This window comes from Vombatus ursinus, unplaced genomic scaffold (genome assembly GCF_900497805.2).
Source record: "Vombatus ursinus unplaced genomic scaffold, bare-nosed wombat genome assembly UNPS02014924.1, whole genome shotgun sequence".
Classification (NCBI taxonomy): domain Eukaryota; kingdom Metazoa; phylum Chordata; class Mammalia; order Diprotodontia; family Vombatidae; genus Vombatus; species Vombatus ursinus.
In genome coordinates, this window is record NW_020954702.1 from 4,085,518 (window position 1) to 4,099,880 (window position 14,363).

The following is a 14,363-nucleotide window of genomic DNA, read 5'->3' on the forward strand; positions in this document are numbered from 1 at the left end:
CTAACTGCCCCATGTTATATATTTAATGAATATTTATTGAATTAAATTCTGCTATAATCTACTACCTAATAGAAATCTTTGTTTGATGTCAGAATATTGCTACTTTTCCATATAGTCAATGAAATAACTGGAAACTGCATAAATATTAATAGTTGCAAAGGGTAAAGTAGGAGAAAGATAGGAGAAATATTTTCTTTGAATTGGAAATCATCTGATCTGTTTCAACCCAACATCCAGTTATCCTTTTAGCTCAAAGGAGAAAGTGTAGATGAAACTCATTCCACTAATTAACACTCTTCCACTGAAGTAGTGAAGAAGGTGAAAAATCCATCGTGGGGTACTACTAGAATAACCGCACAATACCTACAAGAAAAACCTTATACAAATACATATCTTTTAAATGAAGACTACTTTAATTACTGAAAAAAAGCACAGGATTTTTAAAATGATAGTGTAAATGAAATGAAAGATCTGGAGGAAAAGAATTGGAATAAGAATAAACAGCTTAGTACAAGAAGTAAGAGTCTTCCTGAAAATTAAAATGGACCAAACAGAAATTAATGAATCAATAAGATAAAAAAGTAGAACAAAAATTTTAAAACTAGAAAGAAAGGAAAGAAAAGAAAAAGAAAAGAAGACAAAAGAAAGAAGGAAAGAAAGGAAGGAAGAAAGAAAGAGAAAGAAAATGCAAGGTATCTACTATAAAAAAGAACTAACCTGGAAAAAAGTTCAAGGAGCAATAACCTAATTACTGAAACTATGGCCAAAATTGAGGTCTAAATTTTTGGAATACAAAATCAATTCTTAGGAAAAATCATATGTCTTTATATATTTTATCAGCAAAAGAAAGACAAGAACAAATTCATGAATTAGGAATGGAACTTTTTTAAAAGTTTAGAAAAACATAATAAAAATCCATCTAAATGCTAATATTTTATTCTGAAAATCAAAGAAGACATTAACAAAATTAGAAGTGAAAAAGAGCAAAGAATTGCTGAATAAAAATAGAAACTTTTAAACTAAAACAATAAAATAGCTAAGCCTAATAAATAAATATAAATAATAAAATAACTAAGCTAGTCAACTAAAAGTAGAGAGAGAACAAAACCAAATGTTCAGTGTCAAGGAAGAATCACAACAAAGAAATTATAGGGGAAGCAAGGTGGTGCAGTGGATAGAGCACCGGCCCTGGATTCTGGACGACCTGTGTTCAAATCCAGCCTCAGACACATAACACTTACTAGCTCTGTGACCCTGGACAAGTCACTTAACCACATTGCCCAACCAAAAAAAAAAAAAAAGAAATCATAAATAAAGGAAATAATTAAAAACTATTTCCTAATTATATGCCAACAAAACAAACTGTTTAAATTAAATAGATCAATATTTCCCAAAAAAAAGTTAAATAGATTAACTGGAAAATTGTTTAAAGAACTCAATCTCAGAAAAATAAATTGAATAAGCCATATGTTTATCCCAAAGGGGGAAAAAGATGGATTTATAAGAAAATTCTGTGCAATATTCAGGAGAACAATTAATTTCAATACCAACTAAATTTATTGTTTTATTCAATGTCATACCAATAAAACTACAAAAAGATTACATCATATAGCTAGAAAAATTTCAAAATTCATGTGGAAGAATGATAAAGATACTCAAAAGAATTAAAAGTGGGGGGGAAGTGTAACATCAGATAGACCTCAAACTAATCTGAAAAGCAGTAATTAACTATTTGGTACCCGTTGAAAAATAAATTGAGTCAACTAATCAAACAGAGAATATGCACAATTAACAAGCAAACAAACATGAGAGAATTGTATTCAGTAAAATCAAAGACCCAACTACCGAGTAAAGGCTCACTGTTCAACAAAAACTACTGAGCAAATTGGAATGTAGTCTGGCAGAAATTAGATATAATCCAACATCTCAAATCATATGCTAAAATAAACTACAAATACATTGAAAAGTTTTTGTACAAACAAACTCAATGCAGTTAAAATTAGAAGCCAAATAATTTATTGGAGGAGAAAATCCATACGGTAAGTTCCTTTGACATAAGTCTCCTATTCAACATATAACAAACTGATTCATATATGAGTCATTTCCCAATAAATAATTGAAGGACAAAAAAAATTAGTCCTCAGAGGAAGAAATCCTTGCTGCTAACAGTCACATGAAAAAGAATGTTCCCAATCACTAACAATTAAGGAAATCCAAATTAAAGCAAGTCTAAGGTTCCATGTACATGTATGAGATAATCTACAATGACAGAAAAAGGAAAAGCACAGTTGCAGAAGGATCTTTGGGAAAACAGGCACACTAATGCACTGTTGCTAGAACTATGAATTGGTCTAGTCATTCTGGAAATCTGTTTTGGCATTTGAGAATATCTTAGATACTTAAAAAGTTTCTAAAATCTTCATACCCTTTGACTCAGGTAAATGACAAAAATAGAGCTTTTATATTTCACAGCTATATTATATAATACAGATATCTTTACAGATAGATTTTGTAATCCAGAACTTTTAACACAAAATGTGCTTTAAAAGAGAAGAAAACATTAGAGCGAACATAATCTAATTAACATTAATCTTCTTATAATTAAAAGTCAAGGTAAATAACAAAACTCTCTGGGCAAAATTATACATTTTATCACTTGATTATTCTTTTGGCCACTAGGTAATCCACTGGTATGTCTGTGATACATCTCTTTTGACTGTATACAAATCATTAATTCCTTAATATGTGGAAAGATTCAATAATCGTAAAGCAACTCTACAAAGGGCAACCACAGTAAACTGAAGTTAATAATTTATTAGATTCAGTGAATTACGCCTGAACCATTTTGGCTCAAATGACACTTTAATCCAAAGAATTCCATTTTGAGGAAATATGAATTTGCGCTGAATGGTAAAATAATGTGAGTTCCATTTGAGTAGTAAATATCTCAATATATAAAAGAGTAGTGAACTAAATCAAACTAAAGTTGTTTCCCTTAATAGACCAAAATCTTAAAACAAAGCACTTTGTACAAGAAATAAATATTCATTTTTTAATTTGTATTAATGACATCATATATCTGGGTCAATATTGTATATGAAAGAGATAGCATGGAGTCAGGAAAATCTAGGTTCAAATCTTGTCTTTCATACACACCAGCTATGAAACCGTGAGTATATTACTTATTCTCTCATTGCTCTAGACAACTCTCAGCTTCATAAAATAACACAAACATTTCTTTTCTGCATGAGAAGTTTCCACATCAAGGAAATTGTAGTTCCAGACCAAAACAAACAAACAAAAATATGAGATTCTATTGTCTCCAAGTTTCAAGTTAGCTTCAAAAGGAATCTTTGTACTTTTCACATCAGTTTTGACTAATTTTGATTTTAATTTGTTTAATTTGTTCATATTTTTTTCCTGTGAGGTAGTAACGGGATGCCCAGTCTAGTAATGGTTGATGGGCGAAGAAGTATCTTTAGCAATGGCAGCTTCGTCATCCGCACTGTGAAAGCAGAAGATTCTGGGTATTACAGCTGTGTTGCCAATAATAATTGGGGATCAGATGAAATTATTTTAAATTTGCAAGTACAAGGTAAGAAATTGTTAATTTTTTGCATAATTTTTGTTCTGAAAATAGCTTATAGACATAAATGGTTAAGAAATGAAAACAAAAATGGACATTATTGAACATACTACTAAGTGTACTATCTACCTTACACTGGTAAAAAAGTACAAGGTTTCCCAGAAGGAAATAAGGTTTTTAGTGTGGCACTAATGGGAAAAAAATTGTCTCCTAATTTTATTCTTTATAATCTGGATGAAAGAATGATCAAAATAAATTTCAAATCTGTGCATAAACATTATTTCAGTACTATCTGATTTTTCATGAAGACCTGTAGATAGAAGTACATACCTATTTGAAGTAATTTGATTATACTCAAAGCATAAAGCAAACACCAAATTTTAGCAAGGAAATTCTCTAATAAACTGAATAGCCCTTGAGATCACTTTGTGTGAGGACTCGTTGAAGGAATGAAGGATTAAACTTGTTTTATTTTGTCCCAGAGGTAGAAGTAGGAACAACGGGTGGGAGATTTAGCCTGGGAAAGTGGAATGGGCTGCTTCAAGAAAAGGTTGCCAGATTGCTTGTCAAGACTATTATAAAGTCTGCCTAAAAAGCAATATTTATTGACGAAACCAGAAAAGTACTTTATAGTTATAGTTTATAAGTCTTAAGTGATTGACTCCATCTATCTCTGATTTCCACCTACTACTTTATTTTCCATCAGCTTACAGCATTCCCATAGTATTTCAAGTTATGCTTCAATATATTCTCATAACATTTCCTTTAACCCTCTCCATATAATAATATAGCATCTGTTCAAGAGGAAGCATGCAAAACATGTAAGAAAAAGTAGTTTTAATTGGTTGTTACTGTAAGAAGACAGCAAGGTTTTCCCTGCTGGACAATCAGGTTTTTCTACTTACTAAATGCAGAATCAAAGTAATGATTTTGTTGCTTATAAATATGCATAATAAAGAAAGGAACGTGCACTAGGTGGATAGAGAACACTGACTTTGCCTCAACTTTTTATTCAGGATTAAGTTCATTTTCATGCTAAACCAAAAGAATATTGCTTATGTTTAACCCTAAATGACATAGGTTTTGCCTAGATATATAGGTCTCAGAAAGAAAATTTGGTAGGTAGGGAAAAAAAAACAGTTTTCTTTTATCAGTGAGAGGTTCTAGCCAGTATACATCAGAAGATTGGTGCTGAGATGACCAGTGGATACTTCTGAAGAGGTGAAGTCAATAAACTAGTAGCAGCTAACAACATCCCCAGAGAGCCTATGTGTCAGCAACTACCACAAAACCACCAGAACAGCACCTAACTGAGATACAGAGAATTCATCAGCAGTCACTATCAGAACAGTAGAATCCATCAGAGCAAAATTTCCAATAGAGAGGACACACTCCAAGTGAAAGTATTAGTGAGAGTAGAATGACAAAATCAGAAGATATTGGTGGCACTGAGTCCCAGCTTACTGTCAGTTTATAGCATTATGTTGCTGCCACAAAATAACAGTACATAATATCTTGTATGTACAGTATAATCAAAAGGTATTGGTAGATATTCCTAAGCATTTTTAAAGGTGTTTCACACTTGAGATGCCTATAAATTCATATAACAATTTGTCCACCATGATTAGGAATTAATCAGCAAGCATGATGCCATCAAATCTAATAATAACTTTATTTTTTCAGTGAAGCAAAACTTGCTTTAGGACAGAACCCAGAACAACTCACAGTCTAAAATATTTTTGTAAGATTAATGAGTACAGCATAAAGGTCTTGATGTTGGTTATTTTTCCTGTTTCTTCTAGTAACATTTTGTTTCAAATAAGGCAAAAAATAAGCAATTGTGTAATGCAATGACTAGCCCAGAAGGATTCTTACTAAATAATCAATACAAGTGTTGATACTATGCCATGATAGTTGTTGCTGTCAGCTTCCTTTGCCTTTCTTTGTAAATTAGGTAATAATAGCTGTCTTTAAAACCTGGAGATATTAAAGAACTAAACAGAATAAAATTCATGTGAATAGATAAAAGTGGAAAATTGCAAAACTACTATAAGCAAGTTGTTTTTTGAAATAAAAAAATAAGTTCTTTCCCACTCAAGGTGAAAATAAGTGACTCAATTTCAAATTTCACATTTACTTCTCTACTTATTTCTCAGACTTCATTATAACTCAACTCATTATCAGTAAAATGCATAAGGAACATTGCAAAAAACTCAATAGGAATTGAAAGAAAATTAAACAAGAAACCATCTAAGCCCTTTTAGTAGATAGAGCTTTGTTAGTACTCTAAAGAAAGATGATGACTAGAAATCATTATAGGAAATGTCTCAGAATATGAGGTAAAAATAATTTAATATGTGACTCTTTAAATGAATCTGATGAATTGATCCAGAATTTCACAAACCTTTTCTTTATGATTTTAGAATGTCACAATAACGTTTGCCTACTCTTGTGAGTCATTCTGAAATAATACTAAATTCCAAGAAGTTATATGCTTTGATGTGGAAAATGTATTGATTCATCATACTCCAAGCATCTTTCAGTTTCATATGCTTCTGAATATTGATGAATCTTTTATCTTTAGAGATAAGGTGACTTGATAGGTTTATTGGAAGACAAGAGACACGGGATATTTGCAGTTTTTCTGAGAAAACTGAATTTTTACAAAACTCCTCTCTCTCTCTCCACCCCCTTTCTGGGACATCCTCCCTTCTCATCAATCCTTGGGAGCATCTCGTATGATTTTTTTTTAATCTCACAATTAAACCAAGGCGAGAAATGAAAGTGGATATTTTACATCTCTAGTTATTTTAAAAGATAATTTCAATAGACCTGTTATGATATACAAGTAGGTCAAAAGAATGAATAATAAAATTTAATATAAATCTAGTTGGTTTATTTTATTTGATGGATTTGGCACTTTATCTCCCCAATGTTGGAAGATCCTGGACGGAAAGGATTGTTTCATTCTTTGTGTTTGCATAATAAATGCTGGTTGACTGATTGATACAAATTAGACATTTTGACAGAAGCGATTTGCATATTTGCAAGAGAAGATTTGCCATGAACATCTAATTCCTTTCTTTTCTAAATGTTTCCTTTCTAGTTCCACCAGATCAACCTCGACTTACTGTATCTAAAACTACGTCTTCCTCAATCACTCTTTCCTGGATACCTGGAGATAATGGTGGCAGTTCTATCAGAGGTAAGAGGATAAAAGCTGTTAACTGTGGTTGCTTAACTCTAGGCACCTCTTACACACCACACACAAACAATGACAATTGATTGAGAGAAACAAGCTTACTTTCTGATTATTTTGTGTTAATTTATTCCAACTAACCATCAAATAACTACAGTTATCTATATAAGAAGCTATACATCTATATAATTGGTTCCTTAGCTTGGAATAATCTTAATGACGGAAGTAGTCCTGTGCATTTGATTGAAGTGAATGGTTTTTTGTTTTTTTGTTTTTTTGGTTTTTTTTTGCAGGGATGGGAGGGAATGGGGGGAGAGATTCTGGACTTGTGTTTTCATTATAATGGGAGACTTCCAAGGTGGAAATTCTCTCCAAAAATGCAAATAGGTAACTCATTGATAACTTGCAGTATTAAACTTTCCTGGGGCACTGAGAGTTTAGGTAACTTTCTGCTAGTCACATGGCTGTTATGTACCAGATGTCTCCAAATCCAATGGCTGCTTCCTATCCACTACAGAATACTACCCCTCAAATGTTCATTGTCACTTGTGATTAATAACAGGAACCCTATTGTAGAACACACAAAATGTATGACATGGCATTGTGAGTGAATCATTAATGAAATCAAAAGGGAAAAAATCTAATTTCACTAGTCCCTGGGGTTATAAAGCCTAAATCTTTTATTTTTCCATTTGCCAGGTAACTCTAGGTCCCAGTGACATTTTCTAATGACATTTTTCTTTTCAAAAACTATATTTATATTAGTAATTCTGCCTCATCTTTTCCTGAGCTCAAAGATTCAGAAAAGACCATTTGTATTCTTCATAACCAGTTTCAGAGTTTCTTAGTTCTTTTTTAAAAAGCAGAGGGGATGCTGCTAGGTGGCACAGTAGATAGAGCACTAGCCCTGGAGTCAGGAGGACTTGAGTTCAAATCCCAGCCTCAGATACTTGACACTTTCTAGCTGTGTGACCCTGGGCAAGTCACTTAACCCCATTGCCTAGCAAAACAAAACAAAACAAAAAAAAAAAAAAAAAAAAGAAGGGATGAAATGTGGAAGCATACTTTTCCCTACTGGGACAATTTAGAAATACTACACAAATGATACTTGATATAGTTTCAGCAACATGCTAAACAATATTACATTATATTATATTTTAAAATTCAATTTTATTTTCTGTCCCAAATTTTCTCCCTGCCCTTCCCCACCCATTAAGAAGGCAAGAAAACAAGGCCTTTTACAAATATGAATAGTCATGCAAAACTAATTCGTAAATTAGCCATATGAGAGGAAGGAAGGGAGGAAGGAAAGAAAGAAGGAAGGAATGAAAACTTTCAAAGCTAGATACCACTTGAAAAAAATAAAAAGGGAAGGGAAAGGAAGATTATAGTTTTATAATATAGTTTAAGTTCTGGTACTGCTAGTCTCCCTTCCCATTTTTTTCATTGATTCATTTGATATTCTTGATCTTTTGTTCTTCCAGGTGTATTGTTATTTTTTCTAGATCTATAAAGTAATTATTTGGTAGTTTGATTGTATGACACTGAATAATCTAATTGATTTATCTAGTATTGTCATTTTATTATATTATTTTGGCCTGCCATTAGCAATGGACATTTCTCCAGTTATTTAGATCTGTCTTTATTCATGTAAAAAGTATTTAACAATTGTGTTCATGCAGTTACTGTGTGTATTTTGGCAGTTAGACTTTATTTTATACTCTTCATAGTTATTTCAAATGGAATTTCTCTATTTCTTCCTGCTGGACTTTGTTGGTAATATGCAGAAATGCTGATGATTTGTGTGGGTTTAATTTATATCCTGCAACTTTGCTGAAGTTGTTCATGGTTTTAATTAGTTTTTTCAGCTGAGACTCTAGAGTTTTATAAGTTAATCCTCATATCATCTGCTAAAAGTGATAGCTTTGCATGCTCTTTGTCTGTCTTATTCTTTCCACTTCTTTCTACTTCTTGGCTATAGCTATCATTTCCAGTACAATATCCTTACTTCACCCTTGATCTTATTAGAAACGTTTCTAGCTTATCCTCATTACAGAGTTATTCTTAGTTTTAGACAGATACTATTATCATTTTAAAGGAAATTCCATTTATTCCTATGCTTTTGAGAGTTTTTTAAAAAACATTAATGAGTGTTTTGCTTTTTCTTTATTGGTTGAAACAATCATATGACTTTGGTTTTTATTATTAATACAGTACATTGTGTTTATAATTTTCCCACAAATCAGTACCATATTCCTAGTTTAAATCTAGCAGGGTTATAGTATATTTTCTCTGATTTCCTTGCTAATACGTTATTTTAAATTTTTGCATCAATGTTTATTAGAGAAATTGACCTATAGTTTTCTTTCCCTGTTTTGACTTTCTCTGATTTAGGTGTCAAGATCAAATTTATTTCATAGAATGAATTTGGTAGGACCCTTTATTTCCCTATTTTTTCCAAACAATTTATGTAGTGTTGGAATTAATTGTTCTTTAAATGTAATTAGCTTGTAAATCCATATAGTCCTGAGTTGTTTTTTTCTTTGTGATTTTATTTAGGCTTAATTTCTTTTTCTAACATAAAGAGACTTAAGTATTCTATTTCTTGGTTTGTTAACCTTGGCAATTTATATTTTTGAAATATCCATCCATTTAACTTAGATTATCTATTTTATTGGCATATAATTGGGTGAAAATCTCATAATGATTTCTTTTATTCCTTCTCTATTAGTTATAAATTCAATTTTTTTCCTTTTTGATACTGAAAATTTGTTTTTTTCTTTCTTTTGTTAAATAAAATTAGCTAATGGCTTATCTATTTTACCATTTATTCCCCAAACACACACCAGGAAAAAAAAAAACTCCTAGTTTTATTTATTAGTGCAATAATTTTTTAAAAACAGTTGACTTTGTTCAGCTTTCATTAGATTTTTTGGTTTTCTATTTTGATGTTTAATTTTTTTAAAATAATTAGTCAGTTTTTTTCTAAGTTAAATTCATTGAGCTACTTTTTCTCTTTTATTGATTAAAGCATTTAGAAATATACATTTTCCTTAAGTGCTATGCTGACTGCATCCCAGAAATTTTGGTATGTTCTCTCATCATTGTAATGAAGTTATTGGCAATTTTCATAATTTGTCTTTTAACCCAGCAATTCTTTAACATTAACTTACTTAGTTTCCAATAAATTTTAATTCAGCTTCAATAGCCCTTTACTGTACTTTTTACTTCAGCTGAAGCCTAACAGATTCTGCTCCAGTTCCTTATTTAAAATCTGTGTATCTTTCTGTTTCAAGTGTGTTTCTTGTAAATAATATATTGTTGGATTCTGGTTTCTAGTCTACTCCGCTATCCTCCTCTGTTTTATAGGGGAGTTCATCATACTCACATCCACAGTTACAATTACTGTGTATTTCCTCCATCCTATCCTCCTTTTTTCCCTGATTCTTCCTGTTTTTTTTTCTTCTGACTAATGCCTTAATCTACTTTCCCTCTCATTCTCTTAACTATTTTCCCTCCTATTTTCCTGCTGGATATGACTCAACTGAGTATGTATGTGTATTCTTCCCTCCTTTAACCAATCCCAATGTAAATGAGGTTTAAGTGTTGTCTGCTCCCTTCACATATATGTTCTGTAGTTGTTTTAGTCATGTCCAACTCTTTTTGACCCCATTTGGAGTTTTCTCGGCAAAGATACTGGAGTAATTTGCCATTTCCTTCTCCAGCTCATTTTACAGATGAGAAAACAGGCAAACAGGGTTAAGTGACTTGCCCAGGGTCACACAGATAGTAAGTGTCTGAGGACAGATTTGAAGCCAGGTCTTCCTGACTCTAGGGCTGGTGTTCTATCCACTGCACCATCTAGCTGCCCCCCCCTCAACACTGTCCTTTTTTGTTGCATAACTCTTCTTTGCAAACCCCATCTATTTGAGAGATCCCGAGGTATGGGGAGTAATGCCCCAAGCCTCAGGTCCTTCTTACTGTTATTTTCTGAAGTCTGTTCTAGGGCTCAACCTTGGGCTCTCCTCCCCACTCCTAAGCAATGGCTAGAGCCCCCAGTCACTCTGTCCCATAAATGATCTTACCCCCTGTGGTCCCTCCAGTGGCTGTAAATTACAACTGTCCTCTCTTCCCTGGAACTAAAACCAGAGACTCTGCTCTCCTGTGAGTGACCATAGCCAGCAGGGTCCCCATCCTTCTACTACTGCACTCACCAGTTGTGTGCTAGCTCTTTCTCCCTGCAGCCACAGGCCAGGACGCATCTGATCAGCACAGCTGTGCTTGTCATCCCTTGACCGTGGAAGGTCTTTCAGTCTTCTCCTCATCTGTCAGACCTCCACACTGTCCTGGAGATGAAAGTTTCTAAGGCTGAGGTTGCCTCCCAACCCCAGTTGCCCCAAGGGCTTGTTGTTTGTTGATTCCATAGAGTTGTCCTAGAGGTATGTGCATTTCACTCAGGCTGAACCTCTGCTCCTGGAGGTCAGGTCTTTCCTGAGGTCTTCTTTGGTTTTCTTAGGAGAATAACTTTCTTACCCTGACTTTTGTTTATATCCACTGCTCTACATTCTCTCTGAGGCAAAGTTCTGTCTTTTTCTAGGGAAGAAATTTGGACAGCTGAAAGTTTTCCGACCTGCTCCACTATCTTCCAAGAATCCTCCCTGTGCTTATGTTTGTATGTTTGCTCTGTGCTTATGTTTGTTCCTATGTTTGTATCTCAAATTTTCTTCTCAGCTCTGGTCTTTTCATCAGAAATGCTGAGGAAAGTCCTCTGTTTCATTAAAGGTTCATTTTTTCCCTGTAGTTTCTCACTCTGTTTGACTGGTCAGGATATTCTTCATTGTAAGTCTATATCCTTTGCATCTGGAATATCATATTCTAAGATCTTCATGCCTTTACACTGATAGCTACTAAATCTTGTGTGATCCTGACTGTGGCTCCCTAGTGGTTTAATTCTTTCTATCTAGCTGCATATGTATTTTTTCTTTGACTGAGAGCTCTGGATTTTAGCTATAATATTCCTGAGAGTTTTTTTGTTTTTTTGTTTGTTTGTTTTTTTACTTTCTTCTAGGACATGAGTGATAGATTCTTTCATTTTCTATTTTGCTATCTAGTTGTAAGCTTTCTTCGGCAGTTTTGATTTGTGATTTCTTGAAATATGATGTCTAGGCTCTCTTTTTGTTCATGGCTTTCAGGTATGCCAATTATTCTTAACTTATTACTCCTTTATCTAATTCCCAGGTCAATTTTAACTTTGAGATTTTTTTTTCTTCTACTTTTTCAATTTTTTGACTTTGTTTTTTATTTCTTGATGTCTAATGGAGCTATCTACTTCCATTTGGCCAATTCTAATTTTCAAGGAGTTAAGTAAGGCTTTGTACCTCTTTTTCCAAGCTATTATTTCTCTTTTCATATCATTCTTCCCTTGATCTTCCTTCTTTTCCCATGTTTTTCCTCTACTATTCTCAATTTGCTTTTAAAAAACATTTTAGCTCCATTTTCAACTTTGCTTTAACTTTTAACTCTAAAAATTCTCATTGGAACTATGCCCAAACTATGGTTTTTTAGGCTTTTCTTGTAGATTTTGAGTCATTCTCTCCTCCTAGGTTTGCTTTTAGAGTTTCCCTATTGCAGCAATAACTTGTTACAGTGGGATATTTTTTGCCAGTTCAATCTTCTGACTTTGGACTTTATGTTAGTTCTGGGTTTTGCACACTTCTTAGGAAGGGGGATGTCTGGTCTGAGGATCTGTCTTCCTATGTCTGCTGTTGTTGCAGCTCAGGTTAGGGGCCTGCAAGCTTTCAGCGCTCCCAAACTTGTGTGGCTCAGAAGAAGATCTAGTTAATGTCCTCCTCATCTCTATTCCTGACACAGGTTCGGATGTGTTGGCTTGCGCCTCACCAAATGTTTCAGTAGAATATTGCTTGACTCAACCACTTTTAGCCCAGTGGGAAGCTCTCTAGGTTCAGAGTATTTGAACTGCTGAGTCACCTTTGGTCTGGGTTGCTGTGCTCTGATCCTGCCATCAGAGCCAAACACTTACTGTTTGCTTCTTGAGCTTGTTCCTTGTGCAGCACATGGTTAGGGCCAATCCTATAGCTGCTCTCCATCCTGTATCTATGACCCAGAATTGCATAGTGGGCAACAAAGGTGCCAGATAGCAATATTCTTCTACCCAGTGCCAGTTCAGGAGTCGCTTGGGATCCCTTTTTGACTCACTGCTTCCTGACCTGGTGACTATTTCATTCCTCTTTTAGTGCCTGTATGTTCGAATGTTCCATAGCCCACTGGTGTTATTAGCCAAACCCAAACCCCGAGGAGTACAGACCTCACCGTCTCTATTCCTAAGCCACCTTTGGCTGGGAAAATGACTCACTGTGACTTTTCCTTGTATTTTTTCCTTAACAGAATTAGATCTGGTGCATTTTCTAGATCTTGGTCAAGGAGGTGTGCTGGATAAACTAGAGTCTAAAAGTTCCTCTCATTCTTTCATCTTGACTATGCCGACATCAATCAAAATTAATTATAACATTCTTTGAATAGCGGTGCAAGAGAAATTCTGAGAAATGTTCTAAGCATGATCCATTCATTAACACGGTTAACAATTACGAACGCATGGGAGCAATGCCTTCTCAATGACCAAAGACCCCAAGTGAGGGCTGACAGCATCTTTTGCAGTGATTAACAAGATGACAAAGCAAAATTTTGAGCAGCATAAATATATCTTGTTCTGATTGGACAGAAAGTAAAAACATCTCACTTTAACTTGATATTACAAAATTTGTACCTCCCCATCTGAAACACCCTTAACCATAAACAAGACATGTGATTCAAGGAAATTGGGAATTGCCAAAATAGCTTAGATTAAATCTGCTTGATTTTTAGGTTAAGCAAGTTTCTCCCAAATGTGAGAGAGGGGTGAAGTTGTAAGTGTGGAGGTACAAGTCAAAAGGCTAGGGTGGAAATACAAGTCACAAGGGTACAATTGTAACCCAACTGAGGTTATCTGAGTAAACTTGAGAGGGTAAGGAATATTAAGTCTTAACAAAATAGAATTAAAAATCAATTTTCAATTTCACAATAGCAAGGAAATACAAATTCCTTTAAATGATGTCTTTAATTTTAAAATATGTATTTAGTGTAAGCCCCATACCTGATGCAAAAAGGTACTAACTTTTTTTTTCTTCTTTAAGGATATATATTGCAGTACTCAGAAGATAACAGTGAGCAGTGGGGTAGTTTTCCAATTAGCCCTAGTGAACGTTCTTATCGACTAGAAAGTTTGAAGTGTGGCACCTGGTATAAGTTCACACTTACTGCTCAAAATGGAGTGGGACCAGGGCGCATAAGTGAAATCATAGAAGCAAAAACACTAGGAAAAGGTTTGTTTACTCTCTTTTTGTCTTTATTTGCTCTGTTTTATATATAATATGTGCATGTGTGAGTAAATATATTTCGTTATGTTCAACAGTGCTTGCAGTGTAGTGAAGAGAGGAATAATTCTTAAAAGTTATTTCAGTTACTTTTTTAACACCTTCATTAGGATGCAGAAATAAAGTTAGAAAAACATGAACTTTGTGA

The 14,363-nt window shown here is 33.8% G+C and overlaps 1 protein-coding gene across 1 annotated transcript in view; it reads left to right on the forward strand.

The window, feature by feature from the left end:
- DSCAM (DS cell adhesion molecule) overlaps positions 1–14,363 on the forward strand; it is a 778,395-nt gene that overhangs the window by 701,684 nt on the left and 62,348 nt on the right. The window contains exons 23-25 of the mRNA XM_027843631.1: positions 3,432–3,595; positions 6,693–6,791; positions 13,976–14,164. Coding sequence (XP_027699432.1) covers positions 3,432–3,595; positions 6,693–6,791; positions 13,976–14,164 — 452 coding nt within the window. The remainder of the gene's footprint in view (positions 1–3,431; positions 3,596–6,692; positions 6,792–13,975; positions 14,165–14,363) is intronic.